Here is a 21,596-nt window from a genome sequence, read left to right on the forward strand (position 1 = left end):
AAATTCTGAGAGCTGCAAGGTAGAAGCAAACCATTACATACAAGGGACACCCAGATTTCTCATTAGAAATCATGGAGGCAAGAAGACACTGGTATAATACAATTAGGATACTGAAAGAGAAAAAGTGCCAGCCAAGAATTCTTTATCCAGCAAAATTGTACTTCAAATGTAAGAGTATGTTTAAAATATTTACAAACAGAAACTAAGAGTTTGTAAAAAAAGAATTTAACGTTCCAGGAAATATTAAAGGGGGTCTTACAGCTTGAAAGATAAAAAAGGACACAGAGGCTTGAAGGAGAGTATAGAAGACAAGGAAAACAGAAAGGAAAACCAAAAAAGTAAAAAGACACATTTCGAGAAGAATTAGCACCAATCTTGTTTAAACACTTCCAAAAACTGAAGGAGGGAAAATTACATAATACCGTTTATGAAGCCAACATCACACTGATACCAAAGCCAGATAAACTACAAGGGGAAAAAAATCACAGACCACTCTCTCTAATGAACATAGATGAAAAAATGCTCAACAAAATACTTGCAAATAGAATTCAACAGTATATCAAAAGAATTATACACCACAACCAAGTGGTATTAATTCCTGGTATGCAAGAGTTGTTCAACATAAGAAAATCAATGAATTTAATACACCACATTGAAAATGAAGGAAAAACACACACAATCATCTCAATCCATGCAGAAAAGGCATTTGACAAAATCCAGCACCATTTCCTGATAAAACACTTCAAAAGACAGGAATAGAAGAAAAATTCCTCAATATGATAAAAGGCATATATGAAAAATCACAGCCAATATTGAACTTAATGGGGAAATGTTTAAAGCTTTCCCTGTAAGACTGAGAACAAGACAAGGATGCCCAGTCACCACAGTTATTCAATATTGTGCTACAAGTATAGCTAGAACAAATAGACAAGAAAGAAAAATAAAGGGCATTTAAGTAGGAAAAGCAGAAGTGAAACTCTAAGTATTCCCAGATGACATAATCCTACATTTAGAAAATTCTAAAATGTCTATGACAAAGCTACTTGAAGAAGTAATCAAGTTCAGCAAAATAACAGGATACAAGATCAACATGTGAAAATCAGTCAATGTTTCTGTACACTAGTATTGAATAATCTGATGAGAAAATCAGGGGGAAAATTCAATTTACAATAGCAACAAAAAACACTTAAATACCTAGGAAGCAATTTAACCAAAGAAGTACAGGACCTATATTCTGAAAACTACAAGACAATGCTAAAGGAAATCAATGAAGACCTAAACAAATGGAAAGACATTCCATGTCCATGGATTGGAAAACTATCGTGAAGATGTCATTCCTACCCAAACTGATTTATAGCTTCAATGCAAGGGGGAGCTGATGTGGCTCAGTGGTTGATTGCCTGCTTCCCAAGTATAAGGTCCTGGGTTCAATCCAGGGTACCTCCTAAAAAATAAATTTAAAAAAATAACAAAATAGATTCAAAGCTATACCAGTAAATATTCCCATAGTCTACTTTAGAGAAATAGAAAAGGCAATCACCAAGTTTATTTGGAAGGAAAGTTTAACTGAATAGCCAAAAGCATCCTAAAAACATAGAATGACATGGGAGGAATTTCACTGCCTGACCTTGGGACACATGAAAAAGCTATAGTGGTAAAACAGCATGGTATTAGAATAAAGACAGCCACATCGATCAGTGAAATAGAATTGAGAGTCCAGAAATAAACCCTCACCTCTACAGCCAACTGGTTTTTGACAACCCTACCAAGTCCATGATAATGAGAGTAAACAATCTCTTCAAAAATGGTGCTGAGAGAACTGGACATCCATAACCGAAAGAGTAAAAGAGGACCCCTATCTCACTCTGTAGCAGTTTGATATAATTGATGAATTCCGAAAAGAAATATTGGATTATGCTTGTAATCTGATCTGTATCTGGGCATGGGTTATGATTAGGGCACCAAGGGGTGGGGACTCACAGATAAAAGGGATGGCAAAGAACAGAGTTCAGGGTTTTCTGATGTTGGAGTTTTGCTGTTGGAGTTTGATGTTGAAGATTTAAGCTGGAGCCCCGGGAAGTCAGCACGCAGAGGAAAGAGAAGCCAGCCCCAGGAAGAAAGGAAACTTGAACCCAGAGAAAAGCAAGGCCTAGGAACGTAGGAACCCAGGAAACCTGAACCCTTGTGCAGACGTTGGCAGCCATCTTGCTCCAAATAGACTTTGGTGAGAGAAGTAACTTATGCTTTATGGCCTGAAATCTGTAAACTCCTACCCCAAACAAATACCCTTTATAAAAACCAATTCTGGTATTTTGCATCAGCACCCCTTTCACTGACTAAAACACACTCCCTAGATAAGAATCAACTCAAAATAGATCAAAAACCTAAATATAAAAGCCAGGACCATAAAACTACTAAATGATAACACTGAGAAACATCTTAAAGATCTTGTTGTAGGTGTGGTTTCTTAGACCTTACAATCCAAAGCATGAGTAACAAAAGAAAAAATAGATAAATGGGACCTGCTCAAACACTTTTGCACCTAACAGGACTTTGTCAAAAGGATGAAAAAGCAGCCAACTCAGTGGGAGAAAATATTTGGAAATCACATAACTGATAAAAGTTTAATATCCATGACATATAAAGAGATGCTACAACTTAACAATAAAAAGACAAAAAACTGAATTACAAAATGGGCAAAAGACCTGAACGGACATTTGCCTAAAGAAGAAATACAAATGACTAAAAAACACATGAAAAAATGTTCAACACCACTAGCGATTAGGGAAATGCAAATCAAAGCTACAATGAGATATCATTCCACACCTATTAGAATGGGCACTATTTAAAAGACAGAGAACTACAAGTGTTGGAGAGGATGTGGAGAGCTAGGAACAAGTATTCACTATTGGTGGGAATGTGGAATAGTACAGCCACTGTGGAGGACTGTTTGGCATTTCCAAAAAAAGTTAAATGTAGATTTTCCATGTGACCCAGCAATACCGCTATTGGGTATATACTCAGAAGAACTGAGAGCAGTGACACAAACAGATGTCTTCCCACTGATATTCATAGTAGAGTTATTCATAATTGTCAAAAGATGGAAATAGCCCAGGTGCCTATCAGCTGAAGAATGCACAAACTGTGATATATACATACATACAATGGAATATTATGCAGCTGTAAGAAGAAATGAAGTCATAAAGCATGTGCCAACATGGATGAACCTGGAGAACATTATGTTCAGTGAAGCAAGCCAGACACAAAAGGACAAATACTGTATGACTGCACTACTATGAACTAAATATATTGTGTAACATATTATACGATTCCATTTATATAAAATGTAAATATAAGTCAATTTATAAAGATGAAATTTGATTAATGGTTATGTAGGGCTAGGGAAGGCATGCTCAGGGGTGTCAAGTTTTTCTTTTTGGAGTAATGAAATAATTCTAAAATTTTTTGTGATGATGAATGCACAACATTGAGATTATACTAAAAGCCATTGATTATATAGTTTACATAGATCATATGGTACGTGACTATATCTCAATAAAACTGCTTAACAGATAATCATGCAAGAATAGCCAGAAATAGCAGCTATGTACAGCAGGGGAAACAGAGACTGAAAGGTAAAGAATTTTCTTGTTTGTCTTTTTTGTTTATTATTATTATTGAAAAAATGAAGGTGCTCTAATAATGGTTTAAGTGGTGAATGCACAACTATGGGATTATATGACATGCCACTGATTGGACATTTTGGATGAACTGTATGCTTTATTAATATGTATCAATAAAACTGACTTGTTAAAAAAAAAAAGAAGAAACCAATCCCCTATGGATTTCAACCCTATGTACTATGATTCCAAAGCCAACATGTTCTTCTTGTTACTATGTTTATTTCTTTATTGAAGAATACAGAAGCTAATTGTTGCTTTACACTAAATCACTCTAGTGTGCTTTGAGCTATTACATACTAAGGTAACAAAATAAAATAGAAAATATTAAAAAAACAAAAAAAAAAGGGAAAACGGACTTTGGCCCAGTGGTTAGGGCGTCCGTCTACCATATGGAAGGTCCGCGGTTCAAACCCCGGGCCTCCTTGACCCGTGTGGAGCTGGCCATGTGCAGCGCTGATGCGCGCAAGGAGTGCCGTGCCACGCAAGGGTGTCCCCCGCGTGGGGGAGCCCCACGCGCAAGGAGTGCGCCCGTGAGGAGAGCCGCCCAGCGTGAAAAGAAAGAGCAGCCTGCCCAGGAATGGCGCCGCCCACACTTCCTGTGCCGCTGACGACAACAGAAGCGGACAGGGAAACAAGACGCAGCAAAAAGACACCAAGAACAGACAACCAGGGGAGGGGGGGAAATTAAATAAATAAATAAATCTTTAAAAAAAAACAAAAAAAAAACAAAAAAAAAAACAACAAAAAAAACAAGAAATGAAGTCGGGGTACATGAGAACATGGCTAAACCTTGAAGACATTATGTTGAGTGAAGCAAGCCAGACAAAAAAGGATAAATATTTTATGATTTCACTAATATGAACTAAATATAATGAGCAAACTCATGGAGTTAACAACTAAAATATATGTCATCAGAAGATAGAATGAGAATAGAGAATTGAGAGCTGAGGCTTAATTTGTGCAGAATTTGTAATAAGGTTGATGGCTAATGTTTGGAAATGGATCGAGATGATGATAGCACATTAGAGTGATTGTAATTAGCAGCACTAATATATGGGTATGATACATGGTAGAAGGGAAAGTTTAAGGTCATGTATGTCACTAGAAGGAGAGCTAAAGGATAAAGCATGGGACTGGATAGTATAGTGAACCCTCTTATGGACAGTGAGTATAGTTAATACTGCAATAGTAAGAATGTTTTTTCTTGAAACAGAACGAATATGTTAACATTACAAGGTGTTAATAATAGGATGATATTTGGGCAAAAATACAACTAAAGCAAACTATGGACTATAGTGAATAGAAATATATTAATATTCTTCTATCAATTGTAAAAAAAAAAAAAAGGAATTATGCTAAGTGAAAGAAACCAGACACAAAGTACTATATTGTTTGACTCCATCTATATAAAATATAAATACAAATAAATGTATAGAGATGGAATTAGATTAGCAGTTATGTATGGAGGGGCAAGGTAGAGGGACTGAAAGATAAACTGCTAAGGGGGTGGGAGGCTTTTCTTTTTGGAGTAATGAAAATGCTCTAATATTGATTGCAGTGATGAATACATAACTCTGTGATTACACCAAAAGCCACTGATTATACACGTTAGATGGATTGTATGATTTGTGAATGTTTCAATAAAATTGATTTTTTAAAAAGTATCCATAGCCATTCATATGTACACACATATGCATACATTTATAGGCTCAGATTAAAAAGACAAGATGCTTTTATTTTAAAGTTTACATATCAAAATGTTAATTTCCTTTAATAGCGATTTAATTTTCTTACTTTTTCTCAGCTGTATTTTTATTTTTCTACATCAAGTATAATTTTAAAATAATAAAGAATAAGGAGATATTCTCAAAACCTTACATCTTTATTATTTTTCCCCCCAAAATTTGTGATCTCTGTAGACCCCAGCCTCAAAATTCCTAATTTATTATCAATAAATATGCCAGGGGAGCAGAAGTAGCTCAAGTGGTTGAGCACCTGCTTCCCATGTACAAGGTCCTGGGTTCAAACCCCAGTATCTCCAAATAAATAAGTAAATAAATAAGCTAAAAACAAGATAAAGAACAAATGGAATCCTAGAAATAATTGAGTTCAACCACTTTATTTCATAGAAAAGAAAACCCAAGCCCAGAAAGATGTCCTCATTTGTCTAAGGTTCACACTTTTTCATTTTTGCATATAATATACACACATAAATTCCCACTTATACACACACAAACAGAGCAATTCAGTGCTTTTAAAATTGATCACACTTATGTTTTTAAAATAAAGAAGAAGTCTGGACAAAGTTCACAGATACCAAAAAGTATTAATCATTCAAAATAATCAATTATCAAGGCTATGCATTTACTTTTTTTTTTTAACATAGTATGTGTAAATATAAGGCACTCAACTGTAAAACAATAATTACAGTATAGGAAATGAGGGGAGAGAGCAGCTGTTTTCTGATGAATTAAGGCCCAGAGAAAGGCCGGCAAAGGCTTGGGGATCTTGTTACAAAGACTGTTGTTTGAGAGAGTGACTGAAGCCAGGGCTGCAACCCTGGGCTGCAAAACAAACACAGAGCTGTCCTTTCCAGATCTACCGAGGGCAGCACCAAGGCAGCACGACTGCAGGTCGTTCAAGCAGATTTGCTTCCTAGCTCATCAGCAGGGTATGAGTGCAGATGAGAAAAATGATGCAGGGGATAATTTAAGTATATTGAAATACACATATGCACAGTAAACTCAGACATGTAAGTATAAAACTGCAAACAACTAAAAACAAAACACCATATAGCTGAGTAGGAGGGTCATCAACCACCTTTGTTTGGCAAGCAGCATCAGCAAGCTGAGGCAGTGGGACCAGCATAGGTGGCTGCACTGTGGCTGGTCAGGTGCCACAAATTTCCTGATCCACCCATCTCTCCTGCCAGAGGCGATGTGATTGTCCTAATTAGGTTGTGTGGGCTTGGGGAACGCCCTGCGTGGTGGCAAGTCGAACAACAGAATTGGGTGAAAAGTATTCATTTCAAACCAGTGGAAAGAATTTGTGACCAACAGAAAGTAATCCCCTCTTCATACACCCCAGGAGAGGTTACTTATAGGATCTTGACTATATGATGCAGAATTTATTCCCACAGGGGAGAATGAACTTTCCAAGGATCGGTCCTGCGCAGACACAAGAGTGCAGAAATACAGGGTTGTCCTGAAGGTATTAATTCTCTTGTAAGCTCAGCTCCATCCTGCAACTTCCTCTGGGTTTGTCCAGGTTTGGAGGCACATATTAGTTGGACAGGTCAGGTGGAACAGGCTATACACTTATTTTTAACAAATGCTTTCAAGGCCAGTTTAAAATTTTTAAAAATTATATACTCTTTACTTTGTAGTAAGAATTAATTTTGGACTCCAAACTCCAGTAGTTGGTAAAACCCATTCTCAAAGAATCAAAAGTGAGATATTCAAAAGAATCACTGTAGGCTACTAAAGGAAATTCCAAAACAAGAGTTCTAAAACTTGTTTTTAACAATGAAAGCCTAACTATAATAAGTGCACATTCTTCGAGCATGCACATTTTGAAGGGAATGAAGATGATTTGATTACCCAAGTTTTAATTGATTCATTACTGCAAAATAGGACCTTATTTGCACAATTATTAACTAGTAAAATAAATGACCTCAACAAATAGTTCTTGGGAAGAGGACTTGGCCCAGTGGATAGGGCGCCCATCTACTACATGGGAGGTCCGCGGTTCAAACCCCGGGCCTCCTTGACCCGTGTGGAGCTGGCCCATGCGCAGTGCTGATGCACGCAAGGAGTGACGGGCCATGCAGGGGTGTCCCCCGCGTAGGGGAGCCCCATGGGCAAGGAGTGCGCCCCGTAAGGAGAGCCACCCAGAGTGAAAGAAAGTGCAGCCTGCCCAAGATTGGCACCACACCCACAGAGAGCTGGATAAAATTTAAAAAAAAAACAAAAACAAAGAGTTCTTTGTTTTCCCATCAGCACTTGACCATGTGCCTTGATCAGACAAAGTAAATACTTGTTGATTAATTAAAGATTTGGAATAGCGTCATTGAATACATTCACTAAATCAAACTGTTTTGCTATCAGTTTGCTCAATAGATAAAAATGCTGCCAAAATACATTATTGTTATTACACATACCATTTTATACAGCATTGTGCCACTTGGCTCTGTTAGGAACAACAATTTACTTTTTCATTGTAATCTTTTTTGTGTTATAACAAACTGGTAATGTTACATGTGAAAATATGGTCTTCAATGACAGTTCTTTCAAACATTTTTAAGTTGTGAAGCCTATCTTCTGTTCTACCACCTTTATTTTTTAAAAAGATTTATTTATTTATTTATTCCTCCCCTCCCTGTTTTCTGCTCTCTATGTCCATTTGCTGTGTGTTCTTCTATGTCTGCTTATATTCTCATTAGGCGTCTCCAGGAACTGATCTTGGGACCTTCCACAGTGGGAGAGAGGTGATCATTCTCTTGCACCACCTCAGCTCCCTGTTCTGCTTACTGTCTCTCCTCTGTGTCTCCTGTTGCATCATCTTGCTGTGCCAGGTCTCTGCATCGGCTGGCACTCCTGCACGGTGCAGCACTTCTGAGAATGGGGGCATTCCCATGCGGGGTGCTATTCCCATGAGGGGCAGCACTTAGCGTGCAGGTTCACACTCCGCATGGGCCAGTTCGCTGTATGGACCAGCTTGCCTTTACCAGGAGTCCCTGGGCATCAAACCCTGGACCTCCTATAAGGTAGATGGGAGCCCAACTGCTTGAGCCACATCCATTTCCCTACCACCAACTTTTGATATTATCCAATTCCATATGTATGTAAAGGTTCCTTTTTTTGAAACAGAAATACCAGTAAACCAATGACACAAGGTACTATATTGTCACATGGTTTATTGTGATTGGAACATTTCATATCTTGATTACATTCTGCATGCTGCTATCAGCCTTCATTCTTTTCCTCTTCAAAATATTTTTCTTCCTGTACTATTACTTTTGCTCAATTGTTTCATAACTCACTTTAGAAAATTCCCACAGCTACTGAGATTTCTGGCTTCAAAATGATATCACCTAATATATTCCTTATAATTTTTATATTATGCAAGTTTTATAAAATGAACACATATTACTTTCACAGACAGCAGAAAAGTACTTCATCTCTTGTGATATCCCTGTCCAAAATCACCCCTTCTGGCCATAGTAGCTTTCTGAAGACTCTACGCTTAATCTTCATCTTAAGACTTCTATGCTAGTAGGAGTCTTATACCTGGCATAACCTCACTCTCCCTACTCTCTGTATGCCATCTCTTCCCTTTCTCTGTGTGATTTAAGTATTTAAATTCTATCAATTCATCTCAATATATAATTCAAACTCCCCCTGTGGTGAGCTACCTAAAATCTTCTGAGGGTCACTCTCCTTTATTAGGGTCATTTCAATGGAAAAGTCAGGAAGCACTGCCAAAAGTCTAAACAAAGTTACTGTTGAGTTAGCTTCCTCTTACTTTTTAGTGCATAACAAAACCCTGCTAATAAAACTTAGTTAACTGGGACGAGAGACTTTCCTTCTGACAAAAAACCCAGTTGCTAAGACATTTATCTTGACAATAGGTCAAAATATTTAGGAATAGAGCACTGTAGAAGAGAAGGTAGGCAGCTTTCATCTCAGTGAAGAACAACTTCTAGGTTTTATAAACTAATGGTTCTGTTGTTCTCAAAACCATTTATCTTTATTTCTTAACTATTAACTCACTTGATGGCAGGGTCTAAGTCTCTAATATCTACCTCAAGCAGCTTTTAACAGTAACATGCACACTGCAATGTTTGAAATGCACCTGATTACACAGGTTTAACACAACCACACTTTCAAATACTTACCTTGTAGAATTTTAATTCAACATTATGACAACAAATTTTCAATGCAAAATAATGTAACCCTCAAAACAACATAAACTATAATCCATGCTGGGTAGCAATGCTCCAAAATGTACTCATCAAATGCAATGAATGTACCACACTAATGAAAGAAGTTGTCGATGAGGGAGGAGTGGGAGGTGTGGGGACTGGGGTAAATGGGAACCTCTTATGTTTTTTAATGTAACATTTTGTGTGATCTATATATCTTTTAAAAAGTAATTTAAAAAATTAAAAAACAAAACAACATTTAGATTAATACTTACTCTTTTCTGTTATCTCAGTACTTGATAGGACCTCTGTTTTCTTGGAGTAATTTCTTATATTGATGCCAGTAAGTGTACTTAGAAATGAAAGTTCAGATTCTAAATGTCCAAGCTGAAGTCTCAGATCTTTTGAAGACTCCCATCCTTCGGAATTTGACTGGTATATTTCTTGAAATGATTTTCTAAAGAGCAAATGTCAGAAATAATTACTAAAATAAGGAAACCACAAACATATGTTTCATCTAAAATCTCATTTACCTCAAACCATTCCTATTTTATCCTCCTTATTCTTTTCCGATTAAGGCTACATGAGAATTTTCTCAGAAAAAAGTGTGACTGCTAACACTGTAAACTCTAATTTCAACATAAGACAAACTTTAATTTCAACATAAAGCAAATGTAAACAAATCACTGTGGTACATTTCTAGATGAGAAACACCTGTGAGAAAAACAAAAATAGAAATACAGTGCCAAATTAAAATGTCAATTTTAATCCAGGATTTCCAAAGAAAATGACTGATATCCCAGGATATCTTGAATTATTCTAAAAGGTGTTTTGAAGTTAAAGAATAAAATCAATTAGCTGACTTTAATTTCTTAAATGAATAAATATCATACAGCGCTTTATAGTAAGGAGATTTCTCAGAAAATCTAAGAATACAGGGGTAAAAATTACAAGGGAATAATAGCATAATATTTTTTAAAAAACAAAAGACACAAACAGCCAGCAAGATGGCAGCAGAGTAAGGAGCTCCTAGAGTCAGCTCCTACTACAGGACAGTTAGTAAACATCCAGAGCTATCTGGAGCTATCTGAAGCACCTGTTTGGGGGTTTCAGGGGGCCAGAAGAGGATCCTGGAACATCCTTGAAGGAATGGAAGGAGTTCACACATCTGCAGAGAAGATTCATAAGTAGAACGGTGCCCATCCTCCACTGGAAACACAAGCCGCCTCTGGAGCTGTTTCGCGGCTGGAATTGAAAGCTCCATTTCCCAAAAATGGGGCAGGAAGAGACGGCTGGGCACCAATTTTAGCTACTGATGAGTAGACTTGGTTGACTAAGGTATAACCTGAGGAACAGCTGGGGCAGGAATCTGTCCAAGTTGGAAAGAGGTCTGTGGCTGCCATTTTGACTCCACCCTCAGCATGAGGAAAAGCCAGGTTGACAGAAAACCACAGTGACAGTAGAAACTGGTTCATTCACCCAGATCAAGTCCTAAACAAGGCTTCAGCCCCACCTCTGGCAGGGAGGAGGCTAGTGGGTCCTGCACCAGCCTAACCAGGTAACTGCAGGTACCTTTGGCTGGCACAGACTGAATAATCAGAAGTCCACAGGGGCAACTGCAGTCATCTTGGACCCACACTGCATAGAATACTGCCCACACCTGCAGGTCCATCCCTGACTCAGGCAGGGAAGAAAGGGGCATGAAACTTCATCAGTGTCTCTGGGCAACTACAGTCTAGGCCCGCATGACTTTGATTATTCCACACAGCTGTGACTCTGTCCCTACCTCTGGCAAAGGAGAAAGTTGGGAGGAGCTTCATCAGTCCCTGGGGCAAAAACACCTTGAGCCTCCATAGCTTATAGCACCAATTACATCCTTGGCACCTACTGCACAACCAGCAAAGAAGAAAGGGCAGGAAGCCCTAAACTAAAGAGAAAAACTGTACCCAGAGTAAATACTCTATCAAGCAAGATGCCAAGACACCAACAAAAAATTACAATCCACACCAAGAGACAGGAAGATATGGCCCAGTTAAAGGAACAAGATAAACCTCCAGATGACATAAAGGAGTTGAGACAACTAATCACAGATGTTCAAACAAATCTCCTTAATAAACTCAATGAGATGGCTAAGGAGATTAAAGATATTAAGAAGACACAGGATGAATACGAAGAAGAATTTGAAAGCATATACAGAAAAATAGCAGATCTTATGGGAATGAAAGGTGCAATAAATGAAATTAAAAAAGCACTGGGGGAAATGGATTTGGCCCAATGGATAGGGTGTCTGCCTACCACATGGAAGGTCAAGGTTCAAACCCAGGGCCTCCTGACCCATGCGATAAGCTGGCCTACACGCAGTGCTGATGCGTGCAAGGAGTGCTATGCCATGCAGGGGTGTCCCCCGCGTAGGGGAGCCCCAAGCGCAAGGAGTGCGCCCCATAAGGAGAGCCGCCCAGCATGAGAAAAGTGCAGCCTGCTCAGGAATGGCGCTGCACACACAGAGAGCTGACACAGCAAGACAACACAACAAAATGAAACACGGATTCTGGGTACCACTGACAAGAATACAAGCAGACACAGAAGAACACACAGCGAATGGACACAGAGAGCAGACAACTTGGGGGGGGTGCATGGAAGGGGAGAGGGGAAAAAAAAGCACTGAAACCATATAATAGCAGACTTTAGGAGGCAGAAGGATTGGTGAGCTTGAAGAAATGGCCTCTGAAAGTGAACATACAAAAGAAGAGACGAAGAAAAGAATGGAAAAAATTGAACAAGGACTAAGGGAACTAAATGAGAACAAAAGCATGCAAACATATGGGTCATCAGTGTCCGAGAAGGAGAAGAAAAGGGAAAGGGGCAGAAGGAATATTTGAAGAAATAATGGTCCAAAATTTCCCAACGCTATAGGATATATCGATGTCCAAAAAGCACAACGTACTCCCATCCGAAAAAATCCAAATAGACCAACTCCAAGACACATACTAATCAAAAATGTCAAATGCCAAAGACAAAGAGAGAATTCTGAGAACAGCAACAGAAAAACAATGCACAGCATATCAGGGATACATTATAGGATACATAAGATTACATAGGGTACATAAGGATACATAAGATTAAGTGCTGATTTCTTACCAGAAACTATTGGAAGCAAGAAGACAGTGATCTAATATATTTAAGGCACTACAAGAGAAAAACTTGCAGCCAAGAATCTTATATCCAGCAAGACTGTCCTTCAAAAATGAGGACATTTTAGATAGAGTAGAATATTCACAGATAAACAGAAACTGAGAGAATTTCTAGGCAAGAGACCAGATTTTCAGGATATACTAAAGGGTACATTAGAGCCCAAAAAGGAAAGAAAGGAGAGAGAGGCCTGGAAAGTCTAGAGATGAAGATTATATCAATAAAAGTAACTAAAAGTGTCAAAAGAGTGGTGAAAATAAAATATGACAGATAAAACTCAAATAGTCAGGAATAAACCTAACCAATGATGTAAAGCACTTGTATTCAGAAAACTGCAATTCAATGTTAAAAGAAATGAAAAAAGTCCTAAATAACTGGAAGAACATTTCATGCTAATGGATTGGAAGACTAAGTATCATTAAGATGTCAGTTCTACTCAAATTGATATACAGATTCAATGCAATCCTAATAAAAAGTCCACCACCACTTTTTTTAATTGAAAACATGATTATCAAATTTATTTGAAAGGGTAAGGGGTCCTGAATAGCCAGAAACATCATAAAAAGGAAAAGTAAACTTCATCTCCAGACTTTAAATCATATTACCTAGCTATAGTGGTAAAAACAGCATTGTACTGGCATAAAGAAAGACACATAGACCAATGGAACCAAATTTATGATTCAGAAACAGACCCTCATATGTATGGTCAAGTGAATTTTTACTAGCCTGTCAAATCCAAACAAGCTCAGGCAGAAGAGTCCATTCAACAAATGGCACTGAAAGAACTGGATATCCATAGCCAAAAGAAGGAAATAGGACCCCTATCTCACACCTTATCCAAAAATTAACTCAAAATGGATCAAAAACCTAAAAATAAAAGCAAGAACCATAAAACTTCTAGAAGAAATTGTAGGAAAATAGCTTCAAGATCTGGTGGTAGGTAGTGGATTCTTAAAGGAGATAAGAGGATGACTGAGATGGACTACTGATGTTTAATGTATATAGAAAGTTTTAATTAATTAGCTTTACTGTAAAAGTGTGGAAATATAGAGAGTAGATGGAACAAATAGTGATTTATAGCTATTTTATAAACGGGGATGTGCCTGAAATGGTAGGCTAGGTATGTAAATGCCAACTGACAAGAATGCTAGAGAATGATCCAGGAACTGAATAGTACAGTAAACCAAGAGGTGGATGAGAATTGTGGTTGATGGTACAGATGCAAGAGTATCCTTTGTGAGCTAGAGCAAATTTACATCACTACTGCAGAGTGTTGGGAATATATATTTTTTAAAAGATTTATTTATTGATTTATTTCTCTCCCCTCCCCTCCCACCCCGGTTGTCTGTTCTCAGTGTCCATTTGCTGTGCCTTCCTTTGTCCGCTTCTGTTGTTGTCAGCAGCATGGGAATCTGTGTTTCCCCTTGCTGCGTCATCCTGTTGTGTCATTTCTCCATGTGAGCGGCACCATTCTTAGGCAGGCTGAACTTTCTTTCGCACTGGGCAGCTCTCCTAATGGGACGCACTCCTTGCGCGTGGGGTTTCCCCACGCGGGAACGTCTGCGTGGCATGGCACTCCCTGAGAGCATCAGCACTGCGCATGGGTCAGCTCCACACGGGTCAAGGAGGCCTGGGGTTTGAACCACAGACCTCCCATGTAGTAGACGGACACCCTAACCTCTGGGCCAAGTCTGCTTCCCGGGAATGTTGAGAAGTGTGGGAAAAATACAACTGGAGAGACCTACAGACTGAGATTAACAGTAATAATATAATATTCTTGCATCTATGCCAAAGATATACTGTGGTGATAATGGGGCAGTTTGGAAAATGTTAGCCAAATGTCCACTATGGACATGGTAACAATCAGATGATATTATCTTATCTGTAACAAATGCTCCACCACAGTGTGGTTTGTTGATATAGGGGGGGTTTGCATGGGAATCCTGCACATGTGCATAATTTTTTATAAGTTTACAACTTGTGTCATAAAAAATATATTTAAAAAATAATAATAGGGTGGGTTGGGGGAGAAACACACCAAATGTAAGATAAGGACTATAATTAGTAGCAAAATTTTGACAATATTCTTTCGTAATTGTAATAAACATCTCACAACAATGCAAGGTGTTGGTGGAGGGTTGATGTATGGGACACCTGTATGATGTTAGGCATGTTTGCTTTTTAAGTTCACAACTCTTACTATACACTTAATCGTTTTTGCATTTTCATATATAAATGAAATAAAGATAATAGGGTGGGCTGAGGAAAAATACTTTGGTTAGTAGTAATATTTTAGCAATGCTCTTTAATCAGTAGTTAAAAAGGTTTAACAACAATGCAAGGTATTGCTGGTAGGGTGAGTTATAAGAGTCCTATATGATGTTATATATGTTTGTTTTGTAAGTTTACAACTATTACTATACATTTATTGTTTATGTATGTTTATGTATGAGTGATATACGTCAATAAATTAATTTTAAAAAAGACATTAACCACTCTTCAATGAGAAAATATTTTCCTTTAGAAAGAGTAACCCTTTAGCTAATAATGGCACTGGATAGTATTTTGCTTTTTCTCACCCTTTATTTCTCTTAAACTCTGTGCTACATTCTACACTGTTGATTTCTCCAACATTTTAAAGCATTCCTTCTTTGGATTCTGTGGCATAATTATTTGGATTCTCATTTTACATCTTGGGTCCTCCACAGTCTCTGCTTCTCGCCTGCAACCTTAAAAGAAAACCCTATTCTAGCCTCTGCTGTTCTAAATATACATTCTCACATTCCAGAGGAATGTTCAATAATTAGTCTCAGCTCCTCCATGCAAGTAACTCCTAAAATAAACCTCTAACTATGTATCTCTTCTTCCTGTCAGGTAGAGCTAGCTTGATATCCTGCTAAATGCTTGTCTCCAAATTCGCTTTACTCCAAATTTCCCTGTTTTTGTTAATAATAAAATCCTTCCCTTAATTCCTCAGGCTCTGTATCTTTCTGAGAATCCTTGGCTCCTTTACACTGTACATATCTGAAACTATTGTTCTCCTTTCTACTCCCTCTCATATGAATTCTTCCTCTTCTATTCTTAATTCCACAACATTAGCTTATGCCTTTATGAGTTTACACCATATATTTAGGGACTACTGTCAGTATTCTGTAAAGACATTGGTAAAAGCTTTTTAAATTTTTAATGATAACTCAGAATATTAAAATAAGTACATTTTACATCATCTGAGAGATCACACTCTCTTTTGCCTTTGCCAAAATAAATTGAAGCAAAAATATATATACATACAGAAAGCTAATGAGAAAAGAACAGAGGCAATCTTCATATATAAATGACGAGTTCCTGCCCAGTCAACACCAAATGATGAAGAGTTTCAAAGTATTTCCAATAGAGCAAAGTCATAAGAGAATGAAGTCATTACATTAAAGAGGAGACATGCAGAATTCAAAAGGGACCATGCTTATTCTCAGAAAAAGCAATAATTTACTTTGAACAAGGTGTCTGATTATGTCAATTAATGATCATAGGTAGAAATTGTTGGTTACTATGAATTTTTTTTATTTGTACATTTTGTTAGTGGCATAAAAATTTTTGCCAAAATTAGCAGTCCACAGGAAATGCTTTTCCTTTAAAACAAATGTACATAACACTTGAGTTTAAAACTCAATGACCGATGTTGGACAGTGTATGTACTGTCATGGCCCACTGGGTGGACTGGGGGAGAGTGTACACTACAACGTAAACCACTATCCATGTGGTGCAGCAGTGTTCCAAAATGTATTCACCAAATGCAATGAATGTGCCATGATGATGAAAGAGGTTGTTGATGTGGGAGGAGTGGGGTGAAGGGGTTGGGGGGTATATGGGGACATCATATTTTTTTAATGTAACATTAAAAAAAAAATAAAGAAGGGAAAAAAACCCCACAAAAACTCAATGACCTGAGGCTGTGGGAAGATGGTTCAGTAGGAAGCTCCAGAAATAATTTCCTCCACTAAATAACTATCGAACTGGCAGGAACTGTCTGAATTAACTATTTTGAAACTCTAGAGTCTAGTGGAATACAGTGCAGCATCCAGGGAAGAACTGGAGGAAGGGGCTGGTAAACTGCAGTAAGTTTCACCCTCTGTTCAGGGTCTACCATCCTCCACCCCAAACCACATGGCAGGCAGCAGTGGGGACTGCAAACAAGGTTCCTGGTACAGCCTGCTGGAGCCAAGTGGGTTATAAGGACCTAGTCTTCTAAAATCTGGCAGGAAGTGGGATGGGGAGCATGACCACTGATCACTGAGTTTGATCAGCTACTGCAGGGGGCTAGATCTGAGAGTAACCACTATTCTAGTCCCCCTCAAGCAGAAGTGGTAGGGAAATCTAAAAGAGGCAGTATCTATTTTTTCCTCTTTCCATTCCCCATTTGCGAGCAAAATTGTTTGGAAAAGTCACAAATTGATGGCTCTAGCCCTCAAGAACAAAACAAAACAAAACAAAACAAAACAAAACAAAACAAAACAAAACACCTATCAATACCAAAGGAATGGGAAAACTAAATTGCCAGAATTATAACAAGATAATACTCAGAATGTTCAGTCAACAAAAACTATCACACACACACAAAGAAACAGAAAAGTATGGTCCATTCACAGGAAAAAAAGAATTTGCCAGAAACTATCTGTGAAGAAGCTAATTGACTAATTGGAACAATTAGTCAAAGACTAAAAATTAACTATTAAATATGTTGAATAAGCTAAAAGAATCCATATTCAAGGAACTAAAGTAAAGTAGGAATAGTCTGATAAAATAAAGAGATGGAAATTATAAAAAAAGAACGAAAGAGAAATTTTAGACCTGCAAATTACAGTAATTGAAATGAAAACTCATGAAACAGATATAGCAGCAACTTTGAACAGGAAGAAGAAAGGATCACCAAACTTGAAACAGGACAATTTAAATTATCCATTGTGAGGAACAGAAAGAAAAAATAATAAAAAGAAAGCAACAGAGTCTGAGGGAACCTGTGGGACACCATCAAGTGTACCAACATACTAATCACTGGAGACTCAGAAGGACGAGAGAGAAAGGGGCAGAAAAAGTATATGAAGAAATAATGACCAAACTTTCCAAACCCAAAGAAAGATATGAATATGCAAATCCAGTAAGTTCAATGCACTCCAAGCAATTTAAGTTCTAAGAGACATACAGGAAGACACATTATAACGAAATTATCATAATCCAAACACACAGAGAGGATTTTGAAAGCAGCAAAAGAAAAGTGACTCGTCACATACAAGGGATACCCAATAAGATTAACAGCAGATTTCTTATCAGAAACCATGGAGGCCAAAAGACAGTGGAATGGTATATTTATTTATTTATTTTTTTAAGATTTATTTTATTTCTTTCTCTCCCCTTCCTCCCTGTTGTCTGCTGTCTGTGTCCATTCACTGTGTTTTCTTCTGCATCCACTTGCATTATCTGGTGGCACTGGGAAACTGCGTTTCTTTTTCGTTGCGTCATCTTGCTGCATCAGCTCTCTGCGTGTGCGGTACCACTCCTGGGCGGGGCTGTGCTTTTTTCACACAGGGCGGCTCTCCTTGAAGGGCGCACTCCTTGTGAGTGAGACACCCCTATACAGGGGCGCTTCTGTGTGGCACAGCACTCCTTGCATGCAGCAGCACTGCACCTGGGCTGGCTTATCACACAGGTCAGGAGGCCCTGGGGATCAAACCCTGGACCCTCCATATGGTAGACAGATGCTCTATTAGTTAAGTCACATCTGCTTCCCGGAATGGCATATTTAAAGTCCTCAATGAAAAAAAAAATGTCAACCAAGAGTTCTATATCCAGCAAAATTATCTTTCAAAGATGAAGGAGAATTTAAGACAGGTACAGAAAAAACAAAAGCTGAAAGAGTTCATTACTAGAGGAACCTATAAGAAATGCTAAAGGGAGTCACTCTGGCTAAAATAAAAAGAAACTAGACAGTAACTCAAAACCATAAGAAGAAATAAAGAATATTGGTAAAGGTAATTATAAAGGTGAATATAAAACCCTGCATCATTCAACCTTTGATTTGAAACTCTTTCACATACTATATGACTAAAATGCAAATGTGCAAAATAACATATTAAATCAGAATTAATGGGCATACAATGTATAAAGATGTAATCTGAGACAATATCAATATAAAATGGGAGGATGGAGACATATAGGAGTACCAAGTTTGTATACTACTGAAACGAGGTTGGTACTGGTCAAAGGAGGTTGTTATTAGCTAATGGTTTAAAATGTTCATTGTAATTACAAAGTTAACCACTAAGAAAATAACAAAAAACAGAGAAAAAGAAAGCAGAGAATCAAAATGATACATTTTTAAAAAGCAATAAATACAAAAAGATAGTAATAGAGTAACCAAGGCACAAAAAACATAAGACATACAGGAAACAAAAGGCTAAGGGGCAGAAGTAAATCTTTCCTTTCCAATATGAAAAGATGCTCAACATCATTAGCCATTAAAGAAATGCAAATTAAAACTATAATGAGAGGGGAGCAGATGAGGCTAAAGTAGTTGAGTACCTGCTTTCCACGTGGGAGGTCTGGGGTTTGGTCCCCAGTGCCTTCTAAAAACAAAAAAAGCAAACAAACAAAAAAACCAACTGAGGTGGCTCAGTGGCTGAGTGCTGGTTTCCCACATACAAGGTCCCAGGTTCAATCCCCAGCCCCAGTACCTAAAAAACAAAGAAAACTATAATGAGATAACACTTCATACCCACTACAATGGCTATGATTTAAAAAAATGAAAGTAATAGGGAAGTGGATGTGATTCAAGTGATTGGGCTCCTGTCTACCACATGGGAGGTCTAGGATTCCATATGGTGGCCTGCATGGTGAGCTGGCCCAAGCAGAGAGATGGCCCACAGCTCAAGCAGAGAGCTGGTGAAGCAAGATGACACAATGAAAAGAGACACAGAGGAAACACAAAAAGAGATGCAGCAGACCAGGAAGCTGAGGTGGCTCAAAAGATTGAGTGCTTCTCTCCCATTCTGGAAGGGTCCAGGGTCGGTTTCCAGTTCCATCTAAAGAGAAGACAAGCAGACACAGAAGAATATACAGTGAATGGACACAGAAAGCAGACAACGGGTGATGGTGAGTGGGGAGAAATAAACAAATGTCAAAAAAAAAAAAAAGTAGAATTAATAAATAGTGGTGAGGCTACAGAAAAATAGGAACCCTCAATCACGGTTAATGGAAATGAAAAATGGTGCAACTATGGTGGAAAACAACTGGGGGCAGGGTATGTAAGTCAGCCAAAGTTAGTACTTTACTAATGCAAAGTACCAGAAATCTGTTGGATTTTATAAAGAGTATTTATTTGGGGTAGCTGCTTACTGTTACTAGGCCCTAAAGAGTTCAACTGAAGATTACTTCTTCACCAAAGTCTGTTGCCATATGTTGACACAAGATGGCAGGTAATATCTGTGAAGGTTCAGCCTTCCTCTTTCCTCTTAAGGCTCCGTGGGCCCAGCGTCCTCCATTTATCTCAGCTGTAGACTAGCATAGAGCTCAGCTGCTCTGCTCTCTTCAGCTGCAAATTATCAGGCAAATGGCTCATCTGTCTTCCCAGGGCACAGGATCAAAGCTGACAAGTTCTTTCCTCTTTCGTGTCTATGGAGCTCCCTTCCTCTTTTCTCGCATATCTGCTTCTGTCTTCTTGATTCAGTATCCGTTTATATAGCCCACCAAGGGGGTGGGGACTCAAACTGAGTAGCCCTAATGATGTGGTTGAATCAAAGTGTTAATCTTGATTTAATCAAGTAAACATAAAGTTTTGAATTTAAATCGACCAAAAGGTATCATGTCCAGAGGAACAGACCAGTTTACAAATATAATCAATATAATATCTCTTTTACGAATTTATAAATAATATCAAACTGCCACACAGGGTTTCTTCAAAGTGTTAAATGTAAAATTACCATATGACCCAGCAATTTCATTCCTAGTGAAAGAATTGAAAGCAGGGACACAAACTGATATGGGTACACCAATGTTTATTACAGCACTATTCACAAAAGCCAAAAGGTGACAGCAATCCAAGGGTTTGTTTCCTGGCTTCCAAAGCAAATACCATGCAATGGATTGGCTTGAACAATAAGCATTTATCTGTTCATGGTTTTGAAGCTCAGGGAAGTCCTAAACTAATACATCATCAAGGCAGTCTCCCAGAAGACTGTGGTCAACTGGGTCTGGCCACCAGCAATGCTTGGTCTTGGATTCCTCTGGCACATGATTTCCCTTCTCAGGTTCCGTTGAATTTCAGCATCTAGGAGTTCACTCTGTGACTTTCTTTTCTGTCTGAATTACATTCCATTTATAAAGGATTCCAATAATAGGATTAAAACCCATCCTGATTGTGTTGGTTCACATCTTAACTGAAGTAACCTCATCAAAAGGTCCTACTTACAATGGGTTCATACCCACAGGAATGAATTAAGTTTAAGAACATGTTTTTCTGGGGTACACAGCTCGAAATCACCACAAGTGTCTGTCAACATATGACTAGATAAAAATAACTTAGTATATCCAAATAACAAAATATTATTCAGTCATAAAAAGAAGTAAAATCTGATACATGCTACAATATGGATGAACTTTGAAGACACCATGTTGATGAAATAAGCCAGAAACAAAAGGACAAATATTGTAGGCTTTCTCTTTCATGAACTTCTGAGCATAAGCAAATTCATAGAGACAGAAAGAAGACTAGTGGTTACCAGGGCTAAGGAGAGGGGGGGATGAGGAAT

The 21,596-nt window shown here is 38.0% G+C and overlaps 1 protein-coding gene across 2 annotated transcripts in view; it reads right to left on the bottom strand.

Annotated features, from left to right (window-relative positions):
• Positions 1–21,596, bottom strand: part of CENPP (centromere protein P) — a 431,610-nt gene that overhangs the window by 390,958 nt on the left and 19,056 nt on the right. For both annotated transcript variants that reach the window (XM_058301476.2, XM_058301475.2), the window contains exon 2: positions 9,882–10,063. In XM_058301476.2, coding sequence (XP_058157459.1) covers positions 9,882–10,063 — 182 coding nt within the window. The remainder of the gene's footprint in view (positions 1–9,881; positions 10,064–21,596) is intronic.

Source organism: Dasypus novemcinctus, chromosome 8, assembly GCF_030445035.2.
Source record: "Dasypus novemcinctus isolate mDasNov1 chromosome 8, mDasNov1.1.hap2, whole genome shotgun sequence".
NCBI lineage: Eukaryota > Metazoa > Chordata > Mammalia > Cingulata > Dasypodidae > Dasypus > Dasypus novemcinctus.